Source organism: Microtus oregoni, unplaced genomic scaffold (genome assembly GCF_018167655.1).
Source record: "Microtus oregoni isolate MIOR12 unplaced genomic scaffold, Mior012 000046F_ref0000063, whole genome shotgun sequence".
Lineage (NCBI taxonomy): Eukaryota > Metazoa > Chordata > Mammalia > Rodentia > Cricetidae > Microtus > Microtus oregoni.
Window position 1 is genome coordinate 5,044,569 of NW_024543220.1, and position 26,049 is coordinate 5,070,617.

General features: G+C 40.0%; 1 protein-coding gene across 2 annotated transcripts in view; it reads right to left on the minus strand.

The window, feature by feature from the left end:
- Tpk1 (thiamin pyrophosphokinase 1) overlaps window positions 1–25,398 on the minus strand; it is a 362,458-nt gene extending 337,060 nt beyond the window's left edge. For both annotated transcript variants that reach the window (XM_041634882.1, XM_041634881.1), the window contains exons 1-2: window positions 25,158–25,398; window positions 24,815–24,872 (exon numbers count right to left, since the gene is read on the minus strand). In XM_041634882.1, coding sequence (XP_041490816.1) covers window positions 24,815–24,857 — 43 coding nt within the window. In that variant the 5' untranslated portion in view covers window positions 24,858–24,872; window positions 25,158–25,398. The remainder of the gene's footprint in view (window positions 1–24,814; window positions 24,873–25,157) is intronic.
- Window positions 25,399–26,049: the final 651 nt, after the last annotated feature.

Below are 26,049 nucleotides of genomic sequence, written 5' to 3' on the forward strand. Positions count from 1 at the left end.
CCATCCAATACTTTCTTCTGAGTGTCTCAGATACTAACTAATACGCAGGCAAAATAAGCATACTCACAAAATAAAATTTTAATTAAAAGAATCTTAATTCAATTAATTCAGACTAGATTTTCAGGAGCACACCAGAGAGTTCTATCAGCACTTATCTGTCACTGAGGAGCAGGATGGGAACTCCTCATTTTAAAGCTGCACTGAGAGTCCTCTAGAGATAACACTTTTACCTCACATGTTTGTAAGATAAAGTAATTTTTCAAGTCTTGATTTAAAATAAATAGCCACTACAGAAATAGCCATAAAAACTGTACACTTAGACAAGTCACCAGGGATTTTCACCAAATACTGGATGGGATGTAAGTCCCTAGAGCTGACCACAAGGCTCCTTCAACATGTGGACTGATGAAAATGATCACTGTTCTGGGTTCATACCTTGAAGATTTGTGGGTTCTTAATACTCCATGTACAAATCCAGAATAAAACACAGAACATTTGGGAAAATGTCAAGGTTCATTTGACTTAATTATTTGAACTGGCTAACTTTCTCTAGTTTTTAGCAAACATCTGTAGACTGTACAAGTCAATAATGGGTACCTGAAATAAAGGATATATCTTTTGCTCTGGCTGATAAATTAGATAGCTGTTTCCACATCACATTTCCTGTTGTTTTTGCACGTAGTTGGTTTCCTGCTGTCAGTATTAAAGCTTTGTGCAGTGCCATAGAGCAGTATTTGCTATCTTCACTTCATCTTCACAGGAAGATGGAAAACTGACTAAGTTAGGTGTATTCATCTCCCAAAGACTCTGCCCTCGTCACAGGCTTCTGGCCTCTTAGTAACCTCACATTTAAGACACAATCTTACCCCAAATCATTATAGCACAATATGTAACTTTAAAAAGTGCTAACTCCCCTTTTAAAGTTTTCTATATTCATTTCCAAACCTTTCATAGATGATACTATATTTCTAAGTTAAGAGAAAAAATATCAACAAGTTGTACCAGCCTGATTACAAACCCAATTTACATTTTACCACAATCCTTACCAATCAGCATTATGTAAAGTGTGACGTAACTGAATGCAGCACAAAAATCTCAATTATTTCTAAAGAAATCTTTAAAGTAAAGGCTGTTCAAAGATCATTTTTCACTAACAATATCATTGCACTTTAACTTAATAAAAAGGAAATACTTTTAAAGTAATTCCCATAACGTAAGTTGTATATATAGAGAGTATCAGTATAATATTCCTAAATTAACAACATCAAATTCAAGAAATGGATAACTGCCCAGATTCTATTGCCTCTACAAGTTGAGCAAGTTCATGTCTTTGGATTTGTTTGTTAATAAAGAACCAATTATATTATGCAAGGCCCTTTTAAAGCAACGTTTTCCAGTAATGAAAATCCTGACTATAAAAGATAAATGGCAGGCTGGTGTTTACCCTGTGCTTATGACAGCCTACTAAAGCGATTATCCTCTTGTGATTTCAGTTTCACTTCCATGTTTCCTAGTTAAGTATGCAACAACATGCAAACTAGATTCCACAGAAGTGCATATAAATACTCAGTGGAAGTTCCAAATAAAAGTACTTTCCTACCAAATTACACCCATTTATTCATATTTAGTCTGCAGTAGCAGTAGAAACATACTTACTTTCCCCTGTATATTTCCACAAAGCTTCACATTTTAAAAATGAGACTTCAATTTGCACTCTGAAATCACTGAAAATCTCCAGACTTGTATGCAACTTTTATTAAGTCTTTGTCTCTTATAATACATTTTTTTGCACATAATTTTAGAGGCTATGAAGGCTTTTTGGTGTATGGCAAAGATTTTGTCGCTTTTCATGTTCTCTTCAAGCAGCCTCCTCAGTGATGAATGCCCAGACATTGTGAGTATCTGTAATTATATAGATGAAGTGTTCAGCGCTGTTCCTCCAAGATCACATGCTGTCTGCCGTCACCACTCAGCCACAGAAGCAGCTCTGTGATCTGCAGCCAACGCAGACCTTCAGCCTGACTTCCTCAGTGACAAGCACTCAAGGACATTTACCATACTTCCTTCATTGCCCTTCAGAAAAATCACCTTTGATTTCTTCATTGCCCACAGGCAAATTCTCCAGCACCCCTAAGATAGCCATCCGCATGCACATACAGAAGTCAGCTGTGTGTTTCATTAGCCAGCACATGGTTCCTGACCTCTACACCACTGAGCAGAGCTCAGTAGAAGCAGAGTCAGAGGTACTTAGGGTAGAAATCAGTATCACCTGATTCATTCTTCCATGAACTTTAATGTGGTGATTTCCCTCAAGAAGAGGGAAATAAAGACTACACATGAAAATTCATCAGGAAAAGCATAAAAGGGAAGACTACGAAGAGGAACACATAGAGACACAGGTATGCAGAGAGGATCTAGATAAACACATAGAGACACAGGTATGCAGAGAGGATCTAGATAAACACAAACAACATAATTCTGAATTTAGACGGCACTTTCGATCAGAAACTAATGCCATGGCATCTAGAGCCAAATCACACTCGGAATAAACCAGGATGGAGCTGCCGCTCTGAAAAGGCCTCGGGACTCTGCTATGGCTTCTTAGACAGTACAAGTAGAGCTACTGCTCTGTTTGCAATGCAGACACCTTGTGTTCCAAGGGCTCGCCATGGCTTTATCAGATCAGCTGTAGTGCAAGGCAGAAACCCTCCATCACCATTCCTGTGGAAAGCAGAAAACCTGTTTGATAGAAAATCACGAAACCTTTCATTTAGGAGACATCCTTGGAAACTTGCATTTCTATGAAGATTTCATGAGCATCTACTCTGTGGGCACTCACACTTTTAAATATCCTAATTTTCAAGACAACTCTAAACATAGAGCATTTAATAAAAATACAATAAACTTTAAAATCTTGGCATGAGCAAAGTATTTTATCTGCTGCCTGGAAATCCAGCTTGCATAAAGATTGACTACACCTGAAATTACATATGTAGGATAGTAATAGTTACAGCCCACGAAAATTATTTGCATCATTCTGCCATGAACTTGACAGTGCTGCTATTTTAAAGAGGAAGAGAATTACTTTCAAACTGTGGTGAAAATGTAGCATGCTATCACGGTGCAGGAGTCTAACATTGTAGGAAAGAACAGTCTCCTGAATTAGTTCATATTCTAAAAGCTTGTGTTAAGATGTAGAACGGAGATAAAAGAAATTAATTTTCAAACAAAAAACCTTGTCAATATATTCCAAGCTTCTTTGAGAATGCTCAGATTTCAGTTCTACATTATAATTAGCTTTCCCCATTGAAAGATTCAGTTGCTCATTTACAATCACTAAGTAAAGGAAAAAATAGTATTATAATGCAGCCTATGGTTTATTGCACAATTAAAGCAGTAATACATAAAAGAAGGCCCAAAGAAGAAAACCAAGCTGGAGTACATGAAAGGCAACCAAGAGGACTGAGAGCCTATATACATACAAGGTCACCACTTCTTTTATCTTTTCCCTTGCTTTCCGAGGTGCCAGGTCAGTGCCTGTGTCTCATACATGCTATGCAAGTATCGTTACTCCAGAACTACATCCTCAATCCATGGCTACCACAGAAGCTGGGTTTCCTCCCATGCTTCCAGTGTGCTCTTCCTCACACTTGCTAACAAAATTCGGTGACAGGCTCCAAAACCACAGAGAAACCCTGTCTCGAAAAACCAAAAAAAAAAAAAAAAAAAAATCGGAACAATAGCTTTCTTGTAGAAACTACATTTCAACTACACTGGCCTTAGGTACTGTGCATGAGCTTCTCTCAAACTTTAACCAGTACTGAACCCTCATTTCCAAGAGAAAATGCATTGTAAAATTAGAAGCACAGACTTTGAGTAAAGCTCACCAAATAAGTTTAAATTTCCTGTTTGTTGGAGCCCTGGAGTTAATCGATTTCTTTACAGAGGTAAATCTGGTATTCTCTAAGTTCAATAATATATCACTGGAAAAGATGAAGGATGACCTCAGCTATGTACAAAGAACAGAAAGATTGACTCAAAGCTCACAATTTCCAGCAGTCATGAAATGCCCTCGACCCACGGCTCTATTCATATGCTGCTGTGTGGCAGAAGATTCCATACACAATCATCACACAGCTTTACAATGGAAACTTCATGAAATTTGGTTTGGGTTTATATGTTTTCAAACACTTTAATTTTGTTCAAAAACAAAACACTGAATGTGTTTGTATTAGCAACTGATAGAATTCTATTTTTAAAAGACACATTATCAAAAAGTCTATCATGAGATAGGGCTAAAAACAGTATATGCAGGTTTAGATAAAAATACAACTTTTATGATACACACCATTAAGAACTTGCTGTGTGTGCTTTTATCTTTAGCCTATTTCCATTCAGTGAATACCTTTATATGCATGAAATACTGTACAAAATACTATTAGACACCAGAAAGCCTGGATCTTACCAAATTCGATGGAATTTGCATTCAGTACTATGATACTATGAGAGCAGATATGGAACTAAGATAGCTTCAAGGTGACTAGCAGGGGCTAAGGTCCACACAGAATCATCTTACTACAAAGCTCTTGAAATTTAGGAATAAATATAGATAGTAATAATACTGATCTCTCAAAATATAACTGACCTAACAAAAGAGCCACGGAAGTTGGGAATGGGTTCCACAACTCTGCATTTTGATTGGTTGTGGTAATGGCCTCCATCTTAAAAAGAAAAATTTCCTGGATATGGGGTGAGAACTTCACTTATCTGGGTATAAGAATAATTATTTAGAATGTAATTAGGGATTGTTCTGGCTTAGTAATCTGGCAGTTCTAGGTTATCCTTCAAGATCCATGACTTCTCTAGTCCTGGGTATTAAGATTCTAGTACTGGTTCATTTCCCGGTCAGGGAACCAAAAAAAAAAAAAAAAGATTCTAGTACTGGTAATTTCCCCCTTGTTGAGTAGGTCTTAAAAGTCCAATTAGAGAGCTGTTGGTTACCAGCTAAGTAAGCATGCCGCTGCGGCAGCCTTAGGGTTTTCTTGCCATGGTGGTCGCTGTTGTGGTTTGTAGGCATCATACCTGAGGAGGACTATTGCTGCCTCCCTTTTTTGAAAGCTCCTAGTACCATAAAAGCTAGTCCTCAGCGAGGTGGCTTTCAGGTAAGATCCACTTTGTTCCTCTAGCTGCTGTGCCTGGAACACACGGAGTCTCCAACAAAAGTGTATTACTTTCTACCTCTGTGAAGCAACCAGGGTAATAGAAGTAACATATATTTTTGAAGTCTCACGGACCATCCTAACAATTCAAAATAGGATTTCTTATGCCTAGTATCAGGAGTTATGTTAAATAGTTTATGGTTCACGAGGAGAGTCAAATATCAGCCCAGCTAGAAGATTTTCATTTAAACTATGTGTGTGTGTATATATATATATATATACCAATTTATATGTACTATAGGTGTTTTAAGTAGATAGCTAATAGTATAATTCCTTATAAATTTTGAAGACACCATTACACTTATTTTATCAACCTCCCACCTTCTTCGATATTTAACTTCCTTCTCCTTCTCTAGGTCGAGTCACTCTGACTCCACTCCCAGCTTTTTCTCCATTTCCCCCCTCAGACCACATGTACCCCGCTATTCCCCTCTCTGTTGCAAAACACATACCTATCCCCTTTTATTTTCCTGGTTTCTAAAGTTACTCCAGGTTATACATTCACATTTGAAGATCTGGAGCTAGGTACCTCAAGGAGAGAGAACATGTGATACTTGTCTTTCTGAATCAGGCTGCCTCAATACGGTATTTTCCAGTTCTATCCATTTACCTAACTAACCCTGGGGAAGGTTGTGACACCAAGTAAGTACATGAGTCACGAGTTGGCGGTGGTCAGTGTCATCCATCTCCAGATATCCAGACTGTAGAACTCACCACAGGACATGAACATGTGTAGGAGTTAACACCACTATTCTTGAAGATCAGATACAGTACAGAGCAGCAAATACACTTTGGGCCACTTCTGAATGTTAAAATTTGGCAGTACTATCTCTGAAGAGGCAAACGACAAATTTAAAAATATTGAAGTGAACAAAAACACTGAGTCTTCCAAACACAAGGACCAAAAATAAAATGACAAAAGTGAGGTATAGTGGTATGTTCCTGAAAGACTAGCTACCCAGCAGGCTGTGGTGGAAAAGCTGCTTGAGGCTAAGCCTGCAAAGCCAATTTACGGAATCTATCAAGTTCCAGTCTCAAAAATAGGCAAGTCCCAAATAAAGCACCATTCCCCAATAAAGATGGTGCTAGCCTGACTGACCGGCAAAGAGAAAATGTTTAATGGGTTTTCAGAGAGAAGAGTGGTAAAGATTGGGAGAAAGAAGAATATTTAAAAGAGAAATAGAGCCACATCCAGCTGTAACACACACACACACACACACACACACACACACACACGCACTCTTTAGAGTGGTAACCCATCAAGCTATACTGTCAGATTGAATGTATCTAAACCTTACACTGACACTGAGTCCATCACTGCAAGGAAACATGAGGAAAATCTGGTAGTCAAGAAGCAGGCAGATCACATTTCCACAGTACTGAAGGTGGAGAAACTAGAAAGTGGAACTAGGTTACAAACCTTCAAAGCCTACCCCAGTGACATATTTCCTCCAGCAAGACTCAAGGCTCCACCTCCTAGAGGTTCCATAACTTCCCTGACAGTACCACCAAGCGGGGACCAAGTATTCAAATACATGAGCCTATGGGGAGGCATTTCACATCCAAACCACCACAGCCTCAAAACACCTAAGTGCATAGTAACGACCAAGGGTCATCTTGGTTAGCAAACATAAAGACACTGACGTGAGCAGCAGTGTGCACAGCACAAATATGACTCAGTGTGTAGTGGAGAGAGCTGAAAAGTCCTCACAGAACGCAGTCATCTCTGAAGTGTTCTCGTCAGTGAGTGGTGCTTCTGTGCCTGTTAACATCTGCGGCAGCAGCTCCAACTCCAGATGCCGTAAAAATGATTCAATATCACAATGAGATTGACTAAACGTAAGCCATTTACACTTCAAAATACAACGGAAGGGCAGAAGCGCACTGTCGGGCGTTCTCTCAAGCACTGTTCCTACCTGGCAACTGAAAATGGTAACTCATCTCCTCACAGTAATGGAAAGGTTAAATCGATGATAGGTTTGAGTTCCCATGCTGCCATACGCATGATCCTTTCATAGCTCTCTAATGTCACAGTCCAGAGCACACTGCAGAGGGAGCAGTGGCTGCTATGAATGTCGTTAGTTTGCGCCAGTCAGCACACAGATTCTCTTCTCTTACATTTTAGTCAACAGGAATTCTGGCAAGCTTTCTTTAACTCATCTATGGCAACTCATAACACGAATTCAGGTGACTGGATAACAGGCATGGGAGAGCTTTCAGAAACCAACTGTTCCTAGGATGATAGTGACTGGGGATCGAGACAGCAGAAACTAAAGAACTAAATTATTTTATAGTTTGAAACCAACACTGCGTAAAGTTCCCACCAGACTTCCCAGGCCTAAATTACTCTAGTCCTGAAAAGTACTTTAAAGCAAAGCCGTGGGCATTGGACACCTGGAAATCCTCATCACCCTCTCATTCTCTCCAGTCCCTGGAGATTGATTCCCAAGGTTCCCATGTCAGCGCTCACTCTGAGCTATGTCAGTTGGTTACTCTCCACTCCCTGAAGAGCCACCAAACCCCAATGGGTTCTTCTTTCCAAATTCAGATACAAAACTAAATGTTTTTTTATTTAAAAAAAAACTGAAAATGATGGGAAAAGCAAAGTTCAATACAATACTTGGTGACTTGACGTGGGGGAGTCACTTCTACAGTTAGACAGTAACACTTAGGACATGAGACCAAGTTTAGGAGAATTAAAGCACACTAAACTAGGCATCTGCTGCCCAAATGTAACACGGCTGACTACTGTGTCCATAGCATAGCTAATGAACAGGTGAGAAAACACAGATGCACTTCCAGAAAGCCCTAGAGGTTATTTCCTGTCTCCCTACATTCATTTCTGGATCTCTTCCAGGAGCTAAAGAAGAACAACTGAGATTGGCTGCTGAGGGACTAAAACTCCCTCTCTCACCACCTGGAAATTCCTGGTGTTAGAGGCAGCTGCTGGGCTGTTAGAGCAAACAATGGAGCACTATGCAGGGAGAATTCCGCTTGGGCTATTTCCAGGGCACTCTGTCTGGTCCCCACACCTTCCTGTGGAAGGTGCCTTCTGCCTCACCACATGTCTGCATTTTCCCCTGATGCACTAACAACAGCACACCAGGTAGAGCATGCTCCCTGTGTCTACACCGAGTTTGCACCAGGCTGTGAAAGGCTATAGTCTACACTTTGGGGGTGCATATGTGTTTGTTAAACAGGTTGTTATATATCAGTTACAGAAAAATCTAATTCAAAACAATTACTTAACAATGAAATAAGCATGATTTAACTGATATTGAAGCATAATTTCCAAAAACTAAAACTGGCTTTCCTATAAATACAAAATGATCACATGCCAGAGACTTTATTCAACTTTGAGGACATGAGTACAAATTTCAAGATGTGGCTATGGGTCAAAAGTATTACTGAAATAAATTTCCTGATTCTATTAAAATGGCACATCTGCTGTAACAAGGGCTCTGTAAGCATCAAGACAGCCAGCGCTCTGGGAATGTCAGGAACACTGTACAAACTATTCCTGTGTGGTTGAGACCTAACTCAGTTTTCCTCAAGACAGAGTTTCTCTGTATAACAGCCCTGGCTGTCCTAGAACTTGGCTTTTACACCATACTGGCCTCAAACTCCCACAGATCTGTCTGTCTCTGTCTCCCAAGTGAGGGGATTAAAGGCGTGCACAACCACTGCCTCGAGAGACCTTTGATTAAAGGAATTGTTAGGTATGTTTTGGACTATGGTGAACCAGAAAAATAACATTATTGAGATAAAATACTATAAACTTGGTGTTTTTACGATTTCTACCTCACAACAATTAGCTATATTATCTTGGACTAACTGTTTGTCAGGATAGAAATCAATTACATGCCCCTACACAAAAATTGTTTGCAATATTGTAGATAAGGGTTATGTGTGCAACTATTAATTAACTTCTATTACCACAGTATTATAAAACAATCTACCTAAAGAAAGAAAAAGGGGGGATGGTTCAGTGGTTAAGAGTGCTTACTGCTCTTCCAGAGGACCCTGGTTCAATTCCTAGCACCCATATGTCAGCTCCCAACTGTCTTTTATGCCAGTTCCAGGGGATTCAACACCCTCACACATACATACAGGCAAAACACCAATGAACGTAAAATAAAAATAAATAAACCATAAAGAAAAACAAAAAAAGAAAAGGAGTGCACCCCAAACAGTCATTTCAGGGTCCGTGAGACAAACTCAAAATTACACAGAAAGGACATGATAACTTTTGAAGTCCTAATAATTTTCCCAAGATCAATTATGGCTAATGCTAATCTGAATAAAGAAAAAATCTTGAGATAGGAGTTGGGAAACAGAAACAATGTGCAACACATTCTTCCACCAAAATTTGCAAGGATGGACTAGGGATACACGCATTGGACAGACTGCTTGTTTAGCATGTATGAAGTCCTGGGTTCAAACCAAAGCCTAGCACTACATGAAACAGTGGTGGCAGTACACACCTGTAACTCTACCCTTGGAAGGAAGAGGCAGAAAAGTTAGAAGTGTGAGTTCTTGGGCTCACCACTGCTATAAGAAGCATGAGGACTGAGATCCAATCCCCAGCACCCACAGAATAACCAAAGTGTGGTTGCGTGCCTAACTGGCCAATTTCAGGTTCAGTGAGATAACCTATTTAAAAAGTAAGGTAGAGAACAAGAGAAGAGTCCAGTGCTGAGATCTGGCCCCCATTTGAATCTGCACACACATTTGAACAGGTATACATCCTTATCACACAAACACACACACACACACACACACACACACACACACACACACCACAAACATACACTCTTCAAGATTAGGACCGACCTGGGCTATATGATATGCTGTCTAGAAAGAAAAATTTTCTAGCACGTTCCAACAAGGCCAGACTGAAAAGGACACTAATGTGCTCTTGCTGAGCTGTCAGTCTGATTCGTCCGTCCTCTCCAGAAAGCCATCTAGGAATCTGTATCAGAGACTCAGATCTCATAGTTTATTATTCTACTCCCCAAAACCTATACTCCATCTGATATGCATCAAAGCATACAAATTCCATACAGTATTGATGTAGATTTCCCAAGTTATATAGTTGTCAGAATCCTTTTATAAGCACTCAGCCATTTCAGCTCTGGCTCCCTCCGATGCCCCTACCATACTGTAGTCATGTGTGAATATGCTCCCACATACATAAGGGACTTGAAGTACTGGCTCAACACACAAACACACACACACACACACACACACACACACACTAGGTGTGGGAAGCAGGTTCCCTTTATATACAGATCACAGATCAAACAAGGATCACAAGAGGCAACTTGAAAGCACTTTCAAGTGGCCTGGATCATTCTATCTTAGAGCAAACAATTTCAGAGCTCTGATTCCCAGAAAAGTAGGAAGAAAAAGAGAATAAGAAAAAGTCTACTGTAGACCCATACCGGCTCCATGATTGCTAGTTCAGTCTCTGTGAGCCCCGATGAGTCCTGCTTAGTTGATTCTATAGATCTTGGTCTCATGGGATCATTGACCCCTCTCTCCTACAATCCTTTCTCCCTCCCAGTCTTCTGCAGGGCTCCCAGAGATCTGCCTAATGTTTGCCTGTGGGGTCTCTATATCTGTTCCCATGAGCTGCTAGAGGAAGCCTCTCTGATGACTACTGGGCATTGCTATATCTAAATCTATCTATCATGCTCTCTTTCCATTGATAGATATAGATATATACGAGTATAGCAAAATATCATTATGAATCATTTCTCTGCATATATATTGTTTAGCTTTGGGACTTTGTGAAATTCCTAATGATGGGACTAATGTGTGTCCCTGACGTTTTTACCTGCTCTTGGGACTCTTTTCCTCCTACTGAGTTGCCTTGTCTAACCTTGATATGAAGGTTTGTGCCTAGTCTTATCCCATATTCAGTTGATATCCCTGGGAGGTCTGCATTTTTCTGAAGTGAAACAGAGGAGCAGTAGACCTGGGGAAGATGGAGGAAGGGGAAAGGGAGGAGTAGAGGGATGTACTGTACGAGAGAATAATTTTATTAAAAAGGAAGGAAAAACAAACAAAACAAAGATTTAAGTAAGAAAAAAATCTTATTTTTATGAAAGAAAAAAGAAAGGAAGGAGAGGAAGGAAGGAAAAGTCTAATGATTTCTAACATCATTATTCTTCAAAGCACATTTCCCAAAATTAGCATAATGGATTTATGTATCAGAATGGGGTCATCAGAGAAAGGACTGTGACAATGTGATTGCTTTGCTGAAGTCATCTGAGAAAAAGCACTCTTTCACAGATGTCTCTTGCTTGGAAAGCATCATGGAAATGAGCATTTCCCTCAAGGAACCACTCCTTTAAAGGGACTTTAATCTGTTTGTATGAGTCAGTTTGGCACTGTTGGGAGCACAATGACAAAGTAATTTAAGAAGGAGATTTATTTTGTGCATTGCTGGAAATGTCAGGAAGAACTTGGTGAAGCAGAGCAGTTCACATCTTGGCAGACCAGAGAACAGAGGGAAGGAATGTCAGCCAGCTGACTTCCTCCTTCCTGTACTCAGTGAGATCCAGCCTAAAAAGGAAGCTGCACAGTCAGGATGGGTCTTCCCTGTTAACCCTCTAGAGACACGGGAAGATCTGCTGAATCTGTTCCATAGTTCTAAATCAGAGAGGGCAGACTACGAAGATTACCATTATAGTACTCAGATTTTAAGAGTACATTTTCTAACATTATTTTGGGGCTGGTAATTACATATAGAAATGTTAGCTTTATTTCCCCAGCACTCAAAGCAGCACCAAATCAAAATTACATGGAAAGCTTCACATTCTGTCTGCACCAAACATATTGACAGAAAAGAATCATATGCAGCTACTCTGAGAAGTGCAGCAAGTACCCCAAAGAAGACAGTCACCAGAGATGCTACTGGAACAGAGGACATTAGCATGCTATTCTCAAATGAATGTTGTCTGCACTACAGATGAGTCTAGATACATTCACCCAGACAATAACAAAGTTCAAAGGAAAACCACAGGGCATCACTCGCTTTAAAAAAAAAAAAAAAAAAAATTGGATAAAACTGGATAGCAACAAACATTAGCATTTAAGGTTTTGCTTATATGCCTCTTATGCAAGTGCTTCCTAAATTTTAAGGGACTTAGGTTTGACCTGGAGGTACCACTGAAAGGCGGGCTTTTATTCTGCCAATCTGAATGGGGCTTGAGATGCTGGGTTTCATAGTCACCTAGGACTTTAGTTGAGTAGCAAGGCTTGAATATATCACATGAAAACTTTATAAATATATACAATGTTGTGGAAAGATTTCTTAGTTTCTGTTGCTATTTTAATAATTGATATGGAAGCTTTGTATCATCTGATGATGAACCACAAGCCCTGGTTAGCGTTATAAATACGTAGTTGTTGTCATTTGGAATAATGGGAAGCAGGGTCTTGTTGAGAAACTGAGAGGTACTAACTTTCCAAGAAGGGATGGTAGGACTGAAAAGTAGAAGGTCAACTGGGATACCTTCCCATGCCTGGAACTGTTCTTGGCACATGTAATATTTCAACAAATGATATCAATATAAACCTGGAAAACAGTCTAGTTCAGATTTGTCAGTATTTTGGAGAGTAAATAAAATCAAGTAAAAGTCTTCTATATTTAAGTTGCAAACTAAGAAAAATAAAGATAAGTTTCCATTATTTTAATTTATATTTGCATACTTGACCTTAGCCAAAAGCTAAATGATAAAATGTACATTTTTAATTACCAGCTGTTTGTCCAGTGTGAAGGAATATGCCAAAGAAAAAGCCATACCTGTGTTAAACATGCCATAAGACTGATTATGATTCCAGTAATTATAAAGAGGTGGAATTCTGAAAGCACAGAACCAAATCATCATAGGTTACTCAGTACCTGAATAACCGTTTATTGCCCATTCCTGTGTGACTAGCTTTATATTAGGGAAATGTCTAGGGAGTGTAGAAATAGACCCCAAGCTTTCAGCAACCCAAAGGCTTTCCTCATACTTCTTTACTCACACTTGGCCTAGAATAAGTTTATCTTTTTTTCCTTTTGATGCTGGGTTACTGCATCAACCATAACAGGGCTGTGTGTTTTCCTGACAAGACAGAGCTGCCTATGTCCCAACAGAGAATCAGCCCACCTTGAGGATAACAAGGATAGCACATGGCAGGCACAATGGGGAGTGGCACAGATTTCCTATCCCTGCAAACACAGATTCACATCTCACAGCACTTGGATTAGGATGATGTGGAATTTCCCTCTATATTGTGTAAATATATTTTATTACCATTGGTTAATAAAGAAGCTGCTTTGTCCTATGGCAGGGCAGAATAAAGCCAGGTGGGAAATCTGAACAGAGCTATAGAGAGAAAGTAGGTGGAGTGAGGGAGATGCCATGTAGCTGCCGAAGGAGACAGACACCAGAACCTTATCTGGTAGGCCACAGTCTCATGTCGATACACAGAATTATAGAAATGGGTCAATTTAAAAGAACTAGCTAAAAATATGCCTAAGTCATTGACCAAACAGAGTTTTAATTAATATAGTTTCCATGTGATTATTTGGGTCTGGGTGGCTGGGAATGAACAAGCACTCCATTTACAAGAGACTGCAAGACAACTACTCTTCCTTGGAAAAGGGCAAGCTTCTCAGTAGCAACCCGACCCAAAAGGCTAAAGTCGCTGGAAGTCACACAAACTAAAGAAATTATTACTGTTTTCAGATGAGTAGCTTCAAAGACAATGGTAAGATAAAGGCAGGAATACGTTCATAATGAAATCCATCTGATTGAGCATCTGTTTGCCACCTATAAAGAATAACACTTTCCAGTGGAAAAGGACAGAAAAGAAAATCCCCTTGATAGGAAGCCAGTGCAGAAATACACTGATTTCCTGGGGATTTCAAAGCCATCTGCTGTTAATGTATTAAAACCTACAGATTTTATTTTCCCCTATTTATAGTTAGTGTGGGGGACAGCAAGCCTAACAATATTAAAAGTGTCCTCAGAGATTTGCTTTATATTTTCAGTTATTTAATCTAAATGAATAGGATTCCCTTAGCTTCAAACAGCATATAACTATCAAAATACTAACAGAGCAACTGGAAGAGGAGTGATCTGAAATGTTACTACCACTAAAGCCAAAGAGAATAATACTCTGCATGGTGTGGAGAAGACAGTTTTCAAAGTAATGACATCTTGCTTAGAATGAAGGAAACAATTTGGCCATTAACAATAGAGGAATTAAAAACTTTAGTCATCAAATACAATGAAACATAATTAACAGTATAACAAAAAGCAAGGCAAATACAAAAAAAATCAGCTCAAACTTGGGGAAAAAATTAAACTTACAGCACACATACAAAGTGAAGCTCAATGATGACATAAAGTTTTGGCATATTATACATACACTGTAGCTGGTAAAAAAGGGAGAAGCCTGACAACTATGAGCTGCACAGAAAGGAAAGCACTGCAGTCAAAGCAGCAGCTTGCCAAGGAGGGCTGCTTACAGCTGAAGATTACATGAGATGGATTTGCATTTATGTAGACAAGTGAAATTTGATTAACATAACCCATAACAAAAAAAAAACACAATTCCTGGGGAGTAGTCTCAGCATTTACTACTCTATGAAGAAGAGACGCATGACCCTCCCTTTTTTTCTTTCAAAAGTTTGTTTGTTTGTTTGTTTGTTTGTTTTTAAAATATCTGTGAGTTCTAACTTCTAATATGGTAAGAATGGAAGACAGAAAATGGCCAGGGTAGTTCAGGTATTTGTCCTGAGCCAGAAGCTAGAAATAACCTTGCCTCAGTCTTGGGCAGAATGGAGCTCTGCTTCTGATCAGGATCCCTGTCATCTTTCTTCCCCTCTTCCACAACCTGCATGCACACCCCTAAGTGTGAAGATGACTCAAACTGAAAGGCACCTGGAAACACTGACCAGATCACGTCTCCTTGCCTCACCCCAGTTTCTGCCAGTCTTATTAAAAAGGCCCCAAGGATACAGCCTAATGGCACCTATTTTCTAGGATCCACTCCTCCTATATAGGAGCTATCTTCTGCTCACACCTATAATCCCATCATAAAATTCCTTTCTAAACTCACCCTCCCACTGTCCCAAGTTTCATTCATTGAGTTGACAAGACAAAGGCCCTGGAAGGCACTGCTCTGGAGTGGCTCAGAAGGCCATTGATTTTGTGTGACAGCTTTGCTCTCTGAGATATGCACTCTTGAGACAAGAAAATTTCCATTGTACTCAAGAACCACTCTTGGCCAGATTTCAAAAGCAAGCAACTATTTCATTGCAAACAACAAAGCCCTACTGACACAAAGAAGCACATGAGCAGAACACCCAGGTTTCAGCCCCAATCTATCTCTAACAACACCTTTACTCAGGACTGACCTTGAAGAAGAAATATTCTTTTTATTGCCTGTGAAGTTAATTACAATGTTATGAGACTATTTATTGATCACTGAAAAAGAAAGTTTGGATTAACCCTTAAAACTCTAAAGTTCAATTTGTCCTTTAGATTTTTCCTAGCTAGACCCTGATAATAAAATAACACAGTCCTTAGCTGTAGCCTTGGCAAGATGCTTATCAGCCATTTGTGATAAAATATATTACAAACTAAATCTATATCGAGTATATTCAATGAAAATTTAGCACCTAAACTAAGGTGTAACAGAAATGTAAACCATCTCCTGAAGAATGGAAATTTAGAACAAGGAATGTAAACCCTGACGTCTATAACTTTTACACTGATTACAAGTAATAGCAACATTTTAGAGCAACTAACATAAAATTACCCCTTTTGAAGAGGTTTTTAGGAAAATTTTAATTACATACAAAATGGTGTTTGTTACTTTAAACTACCTGCTGTAGGCTGAATCTTTTCAGAGTGTTTTAGGTTGAAATTTATTTGTCCTCCAAAGACCTATAAGTTGAGAGATTGGTCACCAGAAACTAGTGGGTAGAGGAAGAACCTTCGGGAGGCAGGACCTGGGGAAGGAGGTCAGGTCATTGGATATGGACGGGGAGTCTAAAGGAGATGTTGCTTTCCAGAAACCAAGAGGTGAGCAGCCTACATAGCAAAGTGTGCTGTGAGTAATCTTCAGAGGCTTAAAGCAACAGGACTGAAACCAAGAGCCAAAGTAAATTCCTTCTTTGTTTTCCCCATGATAATCAAATTCTGTACCGCTGGAAAGCACATTCCCAGCCCTTCCCTCCTTTAAGCTTCTCAGGTATTTGTTGCAGTGACAGGAAGGGACTAACTCATAGGAGGCATGATGCCAGTTCTTCCTCCTTTCCGTACGCATAAACCACAGAGCAAGACCCATGTCATAAGAGAGATTCTTCGGCCAGACTTTGGTCAGGTTCTGAACCTTCCCATAGGCCCTTTGGACACTTCCTTCAAACATGAAGTAGCTAGGTCCTGTCTTCCATACCCTACAGTGCTTCTCATCCTCTAGCATCCTGAACTGATGCACAGGCATCCTGGCCTGTCGCCAGCAAGATCCTTCTAGACTGTTGTAAGCAAAATTCCCCCATCACCTGATGTTTCCTCTTAAAAATGTTCCATTCACTGGTTACCCACCCTGCTCCTGGGCTAACAGGTCCCAACATACATAGTTTATGAGTCTAATCTCTCATGAACATGATAAGGCCTGGCTACAGGGGTTCCTGTATTCTCCTCCATAGTCCTGAATGGACTCTTCCTTGCTATGTTTTAATAAATATTACCGAGCAATGTTTCCTTAACAGTGGATAATGAAGAAGTATCAAATGAACAAGCAGAACTGTGTAGATACACAAACAGCATCTAAGAAAGACACACACACACAAAAATGACTTTCTACATATCAGCTATATCCTACTGTAGTGACATTAAAAACTTCCTTATTTGGTAATTATTAGACTACAGGAGCCTCTTCAACTAACAATAGGGTTATGACTTAATAAAATTATAACAAACTGAAAATATCCAAAGTGAAAAGCACATTTAACAAACCTACAGAATTGCAGAATACCAGACGTATAACGTTTGCTCTGCGTGGCTGACCAGCAACTGCAGTTGGTGACGGTCGCTTCTATCACAAGAGAACTTTACAGACCACGAGCCATACATCCACACTGAAACTCAAATCATGGCTAAATTCTTATTAGAAGGTAAAGTAAAATGAGCTTATATGGGTTGGTATTAACCGGAACATGACTGGTATTTTCATAAGAACTTGAAATAGTGCACAGAACAACTGCCAATAATGTGTGTTCACAGGAACTTAATATCATCTGCAAGACCGACAGACGTAACTATAGAAGAAGCTAAAACAAATCAAGATACCTTATCTTGGACTTCAAGCATTTACAATGTTTGGAAAATAAAGTCCTGATGTTTTAAAAAAAAAAGATTGATTTTTAAAATTATGTGTATGTATGCATGTCTGTGAGAACCAAACTGGGTCCTCAGCAAAAGCGGTACATGCTTTTAATCATTATCCCATCTCTTCAGCCTCTTAAAATGTGGTCTTGAAGAAAATAACTGTGGCTCAGCGAAGGCGGCCAAAGTAACTTAGAATATTATCACAAAATATTGAAAATTCCCTAATAATGGAGTGCAATTTTTGCTTTTATATCACGTTATATTCAGCTACATGATAACTATTAGAGTACAAAGTTCTAGTAAGAGAACTCTACATTTGAACAGACCTCTCCTTAAATTACCTACTAAAATATCTTAAATTTGCCCAGGGAATAATGTTTAGATTTATCCATTTGTTATGTAGATAAGGAAAGCAAGGCTCACAGAAATTGATATGGGAAGGTCACAGAACAAAGATGAGGACATCTACAGCACAAACGTTTTATTTCCACACACTCTCCACAGGCATTGCCTCGCTGAAGCATTGGAACTATGCTGAGCATACAATGTCACGCAAACGTTAGTTATTACAAAAGTCTGTAATATAATTATGCTGACTGGATCAAATGTGCATTAATAATACTTAAAATGGAAATTAAGTTTAGAACAAACCTCAATAATGGTAATTCAGTTTAGAAGAAATAACTCCCAAGAGCATCATGCTCAAAGGAATCTTTTCTAAATTTAAAAGTCTATAATCTTTTTGGAAAGAAATGCAAAGTGATCAATAAAAGGCTTGCCAGCATAAAATTTATTTATGAAGATCAAATTATATGTAGAAACTAAAATGGAATTTTTGACTCAGAAGTTATATTTCTAAAGTGAGTTGTATGACATATCAAATTGCTTTATTTTTTTATTCCATCAGATCTATTTAAGGCTGATGTAAAAGCTTTATTTAAAATGTCAACGATGTCAAGGAGAATTAAAAATGTGAGGAACAAGTATGGTAGATTCAAAAAAACTTAATAAAATGCACAGGTGGTCCTCACAGGAAGAAAGCAACTGGGAAAACAAATTCTAGAACAGTGGAAATTCAAATATGAGCAGCATTACATACTATGAAATATGATAGGTGGAATCATAAATTGAATAAAGCAATTTGTATAATATTTCTGATTTTGTTTTAAAAGAGCTGAAGCACATGATACACATAGCAAATACCTGGGAGGATGTAAATATAAATGCATAGATTAAATGTATACATACATATACTGTGGCAGCAGTGGTAGCCTCTGAGGGCTGCAGTGTGGTTCTATTTTGTGCACTGTTGGAGATGAAACTCAGGGCCATATCCATACTAAAGTGTACTGAGATACACACTCGGCTCGCTTTGCTTATGTTCTCTAACTTTATATAGTGTGTTAGTTTGAGGATAACATAACTGTAAAGAAAGGTTTGGTCCATCACGTGCATGTGAGCTACTGTCAGGTGGTACAAACCTTTAAGAGCTGAGGCACGCATATAAATAAGATGCACCCTCACAGGAGACGCCTTGCCAGAAAGGGGCCACTCTGCTCAATATTTACTAAATCCATGGAACACTGCCTACTCTTGGACTTTGATGTCTCAACATAGAAAGCTAAATAAACTATCTTTATAACTCATTTGTGCCAAATACTTCATTAGTGGCAAAAAGTTAATATGGCATACATTGTAAAATATAAACTTTTTTAAAAAGCCTTTTGTGGGCTTGTTTTGTGGGCCTCATCCTGTAGCTTTAACTAGCCTGAAACTCACTATGTAGACAACAATGGCCTTAAACAACAATCCTTCTGCTTCTGTGTCTTAAGTTTTGTTTTTGTTGTTCTAATAAAATACCTTGACCAAGGCAGCTTAAGGGAGAAAGGTTTTCCTTTTATCTTAACCTTCCAAGTCACAGTCCCTTATAGCAGGAAAGTCACATCAGCAAGGGCCAGAAACAGCTAGTCATGTCACAGCTACAGTCACGAGCAGAAGAGTGGATTAATGCATACATTTTTGAAGGTGCCTTCAACCTTCAAGCTGGGTCTTCTCATATCAATATATCTAATCAAAACAACTCCCCACAGACAGGCCCACAGGACAACCTAATATGGACTGTCCCTCATTGTTGCTCCCTTTCCAAGTGATGCCGCACTGTGTCATGCTGAAATCAATCCTACTTTCTTTTAAAAGTTTCAAACATACAGAGCTGTGACATGTTGTGATAAACTTGAAAGCAGGCAGTAAAACTTAAGACTGAAAAGTGAAGATTAACAAGAATACAATGAAAAGTTTAAAAAGTAGAACAGCAATGGAATGCCCTACTAATTATTATTTTCATTCATTTAAAAAGCTGAACTCCTGAAAATGAGGAAAACAGGTAAAATGGTTTCAGTCTCTTCTATTAATCCATGTGAAATGCTTGCTAGATATACTTTCATCTTCACAACTCTCCTTAAAATTAAAGAGGAAACTGCCTTACTTTGTTGATGAAAAATGTCACCAATTAAAATACTGTATCTACGGCAGGTAAGATATCTCTGTGGGTAAAGCTGCTTATTACCAAGCCGACATCTAAGTTCAATGCCATGATCTACATGGTAGAAGAATGAAGAACTGATTCCTGAAAGTAGTCCTATGACTTCCAAATGTGTGTTGTGATATATATGCATCAACATACATACATACATACATACACACACAGAGATAGAGAGATTATAATTTCAAAACTATAACCAGTTATATAGAGCCCCTTTTGTAAATAAGAGCAATGCTTTAGAGATATGCTAAACCCCAATAAAATATATTTAAAATCCTATACAGAAAATGCAAACTGAAGCACTAGCTAGCTCTGAGTACCAATGAAAATGGCCAAGATTTAAAAATAACAATTCTAAAAATTAATAAGAAGCTTTCTGTGTGATAAAAGCAGCATGAGCTAAGGCGAGCATATTGAAGTTGGAATAAATGTTCACTTGAGTAAATACTGGAATAGAAAGTGAAGAAGAGAAGAGCCAAGAGTCAGACACTGGAGGGCCTGCAAGACCGAGATAAGATTTAGAAATAGCTCCTGATACAGTTTCATCACGTGACTATCAGCATATACTCACACAAATCTAGATGGCATAGCCATACAACCTGACACTGATTACCACAGGCAACTCTCAGTAGGAGGTATTTGTGTGTCCAACATAGAAAATGTACATTAAACAATGGGAAATTTTCACTTCTTTACAAATGTATGGAAACTACATGCACAGGTTTCTGTGAAAAGATACATGAATGTTTTCAGTTAGCAAAGAATCATGATACAGTTTCCTTTCTGGAAATCTCCTGCTTTCCTCCTCCCAAGTGCTGGAATGGCAAATATGCCCCTAGCTGAGGGTGACATGATTTACTTGAGCTTTAGGGTACTCCAATGCCTGTTTTTTATGGAATACCCCAAATGAGGAATGCACAGAAACCTTTAAATATTTTCTAACTTCCCCTACCCCTTAAATGGTTCTCTAGGCTCCATTTCTTGATATTACTCACCTCTCAACCATTCTCAAACTCCTGCCAACATCCGCCAGCATCATCAGATCTCCTTGTACAGCTGCCACTTTAGGCAAGTACTCTCCTGTCTGGGTGCAGCACTAGCCCTCCCGAAGGCTGGCCCATCCCTAGCAACTACCTCTGCTTTCCCTGTGCCATTCACAAGTGGCCATTTAGAGATGCAGACACGGTCTGCTCAACCATGGCTTCTTTGCCCCCTCCTGCCTTCCCTAACCCCCTCTCTAGAGACCCCGTACTTCCTATGTAAGCACTGCAGTTGATCATCTCACCAGAGTCCGTCCTACTCTCGTCCTGACATCCCACCTCACAGTGCACGCCTGGACAGGAAGCGCAGCCTTTCACTTGTACACTGCCCACAGCACCCAATAGCAAGAGAAGCACGAGTTAGCTCATCATTTCCCCCGACCTTGGAAATGTACAAATACTTTCCACCCAGCACTTTCATTTCCAACAATTTATCAAACTGCTGCATGTGCATAAATTTTCAAAAACATTGTTATCAAAGTATCAATTAAACTACAAATAATGCGACCCTTAAGAAAAGACCAATTCTAATGTATATTGCTAATCAGAAAACACAAAACACGGTCTGGAGAGGTAGCTCAGGTGGTAGGGTACTTTCCTAACATGGAAGCCCTTAGACTGGATTACTAACCCCACAGAGAATCAGGTGCAGTGGCGGTAAGCATCTGTAATCTCAAGAGGAGGAACTACGAGGATCAGAAGCTCAGAGGTATTCTCACCTATGCAGCAAGCAAGAGGCCAGGCTGGAAAACAAAGGACAAAAAAAGGAAGGAATAAAAGAGGGAGGGAGCGAAGAAGGGAGGGAAAGGAGAGATAAATAACTTAGGATATTTCTTTATATGATCCACAACAAAGAAGCCTGTGAAAAACTGGCAGAGAGAAGGTATAATGTTATTTTCTAAGCTTAGTTATGTAAACAATTCAGAAGAACACATAAAGTTGTTTGATTTTAGTGAGGAGGATGGAGCCCAGACCACGTACATGCAAAGCACATGCTTCACTGAGCTGAGTCCCCAGTTACCACATAACTTAGAAAGATCATCTCTGCTAAGGAGAATGGGCTGTTTACTTAGGAACACTCCTATTTTGTTCATAAAGAAAATGAATAAGGAGCTCATACAACATTTGAAGTTAATATATGTATACACACATACATATATATAATATATAAACTCACTGTTCTAAAATAGCCATCTATAAAACAATTTAAATATATACTCAGTTTGTTTGAAATAAGTAGTTCCAGGAGACTACAGTAAAATATTATCAGCTTGAGAAAAGATATATTTGTTTGATTAAAAAAAAATCCCTCCAATAAACAAAAACAAAGCAAAAATGCTCCACTACTTCTTAATTATTATAAGGGACTGGGCACCGCACTGGTCTCATAGCAGCCACTCAGTTACTACATCTTACCTACATCTAAAGTCAACAGAAACATGGCTGGGAACGTCATTTCACAGACAAAGCTAAAAAGGAGACAGGAATCTACAGAGGAAGCAATTCTGAGAACCACCACAGGAGCGATGGATTCTACCTCTAAGATTTTGTGCCTGACATGGGACACCAGTCTTACACATCTTGCTCCAGTGTACACTTAGGAGTATTTGAAATTAAAGAGCCAAAGCTTCTCCCCTGAGTATGTAATAAAAATAAGGATCGCTGCAAGTCTTGTACCTTACTGCTTCTGTCTCAGCACTGACCCTGGACTCCCACTGCAACTGTTTGTCTGACTTAGCCACTGAATCTGCTAGCTACTAGCTATCCGGTCAAATTGCTTTAGTGTCTTAACTGATCGTCATGGTTGCCCCAGGACGTGATGTATCTCTGCTCTCCAGATGAAGAAACCACTGAGCAGCGAGACTAAAATTGAAATCTAGAGATTTGAAAGCTTCAATGTCATCTTAAGCACTCACCCTCTCTGCACGTCTTTCAAGGCAGAGAACATTAGCAACCTTCTGACAGTAGCATTCTGAAGGTCAACAAGTCCACCAGGATCCAATGTTTATTTTCAGAAATGCTGCTGGTTTTGCCATTATTAGATAATTAGAAACTGTGAAATTTAATTTGCAAGAAGTATGTGACACTTTCTGTCTGAAAAACTGTTTACAGTAATAAACAGGAAATGTCATAAGCAAGTTAAAAAAATAAGTTTTAATTCTTATTCTATCACTATTTTCCTCTACCTATATAATATATATATAACGATGCACCAGAGGCATATAAGGGTGGTTCCACAATAGTACATAGACTAGTGACATGGTAGCCCTCTTAGTACGTGCAGATAGATTCCTGCTTGTTCACGGAATTGCGAGACACACATAACCCTAGGTTTCTTAGAAACCGTCTTAGCTCTTAAAGGACGCATGACTTGCCTGAAGCATAGTGAATAACTAAGGCTAAGGAGTCAACATCACCTACTGTTACTACTGAAGGTTTTGCATTTTCCTATCAATACTCCCAGGATGTATTAGTGGTAAATACAAATCAAATTCAAACCTCAGGGAAAGACCCCTGAATTCACACACTTAAAAAAATTAAAGGCAAATACTGAAAGATGATGCTTCTTCTGAAACTCATGAAGAACCCAAAATTCCACACAGTGCAAACACAATAAGCACTAATTGGTAAGTAGGGTCTGGGGAAACAGTTCAGTCAGGAAAGCAGGAAGAAGTGAATTCAATCTCAGAACCCACATAAATATACATGGCATAGTGGTTAGCACTTAATCCTAGCTCTAGGGAGGTGGCCACAGGAAGATGCCTGGGGACTCTATCCAATTGGTTAGCCAGCCAGCGTGGCCTAATGAATGATTTCCAGGCTAGGGAGAGATCCCAAGACAAACTAGACAGCACCTGAGGTATGGCACTCAAAAACTGCCAACTGGTTTCTATATGATCATGTACCCACACACACATACGCAGTGAAAAAAAACTAATTTGGAAATTAAATACATCTAGCCTTACAATTTATCAATTTATTGTAGTCAACTTACAAAATAAATGCTTCTAGTGAAACTCATTCCACATATTACCATGTGGAGTGCAATACTCTCAAAGTTTGAAAAATAAAAATCCTTGGGGCTGGCATGTAATTTACTGATAAAGGTATTTGTCTGGCATTCTTCAGGCCCTGGGTTCAATCCATAGAGCGCATAAAAAAATATAGTAAAAATTAAATTCTTTAGTGTTAAACCCTTCTGACTTTTATATAAGCATTTACTAATCTTGTACCAAGTTCAGGTACTTTGAGGTGATAAATGTGTCCCTGACAGGCAGTTATCGGGGTCCCTCGTGTTTCAGCGTGGACTGCTCTGCTGTGGAAGATGTGTTCCCTGTGTTAAATGTTTATTTACTCTTGGAACTTCAAGTAGGGGCCACAAACTGCATCAACTCCCTCAGGTCTCACAAAGGTTCTACAGGGCAAAGACTAATACTTATGTCCACTTTTCAAACAGGGAAACAGAGGCACAAGTGTGGTTGTGTGACTTGCCCGCAGGAAAGAGGAAACAACGGAGGTGGGGGTTCAAGTGCAGACAGCAGCCCTTCAGGGCCGGGATGCTGTCCCTCTGCGGGCCTCGTGCTGACACTGTAAGCGGGGTAAGGAATACAGTACCCGTGGGTAGCAGGGGCTCCAGCGGGGTAAATGCATGCTCCATAGCGGGTTATGGGTTCTGCATGGAAAAGAAAAGAAGTTCCAAGTTAAACTTTCCCAGTTGTGATCCTGCGACAGGAGTAAGCGCGGAGCAGCTCGCACTTTGCCCGGGCACGGCGGGAGGCCAGGAAGGAGCGCTGTGAGCAGGGAAAAGCCCGGGAAAGAGGCAGGAGGACCCGCACTAGCTGCGGCCCAGACGCGCCAGCTTCCATCCGGGCACTGGCAGCGAGGGGCGGCCTTCCCCCTCCCTCCCTCCCTCCCGCGCCCCCGCCCCGCGGGCCCGCGCGGGCAGCCGCGCACTTACACAATGGCGGGTGGAGCCACGAGCGAGGCGAGCGCGGGCTGCGGGAGCGACGGATCGGCCGCTCGGCGCTCGGCTGCGGGGCCTGAGGCGCGCCGCGCGTCCGCGGGAGGAGGACTTGTGCGCGCGCACGGGGGGCCCGCCCCTTCCGGAGGGCCCGGGGCTGTTGTCCGCTTGTTTGCTGGCGGCTTCGGAGGATGGTCACATCCTGCTGCACTCGGTTCCCTGCCCGGCCAGAGGGTTATTCCTGTCTCTGGGTCTACCGTCTCTTTGCGGAAACAATCTTTGGAAACATTCCAACGGAAACACTTTCAAATGAGTCACCGCTTTGTAGGAAGGCAGCTCCCCCCCCCCCCCCCCCCCCCCCGCAGTATAAGCAAAGCTAAAGAATCAAAGTCTTCACCCGGCTTCCACCACCACTCCTAGATCCACGGAGAGGACACAGAACTTCTGCCAACCTTTACGGTCTCCTGTTGCCCCAAACATCACACAAAACCATCCTTGCGTGGGCAGGATAATCTCCACAAGAGTTAACCCGAAGTGACCCGCCTCTATGTGACTTGGCTCCCGACAGACATCAAAAGCACCCGTTTTAAGATGCCCTTAAGATTAATAAAACGCAAACTGGAGACCGCAGAGAAGGTTATGTTTACGTGTAACCCTGGATTGCTACAACACAAAAAGAACTTTTAAAATCCCAGTAGTCAGAGGCAAACCAGTGAAATGATAACCCAGGTGTATTATCCATGATATTCATGTAACAAAAATATAACAGTAAGAGGACAAATTTACACACACATGAAATTTATCCGTCTGCTTATAAGGAATATTAGTTACAATTTACAATCATTAAGCAGTTACCTTTCAGTTACTGTTGAGGGCTTTTGTGTTTTTT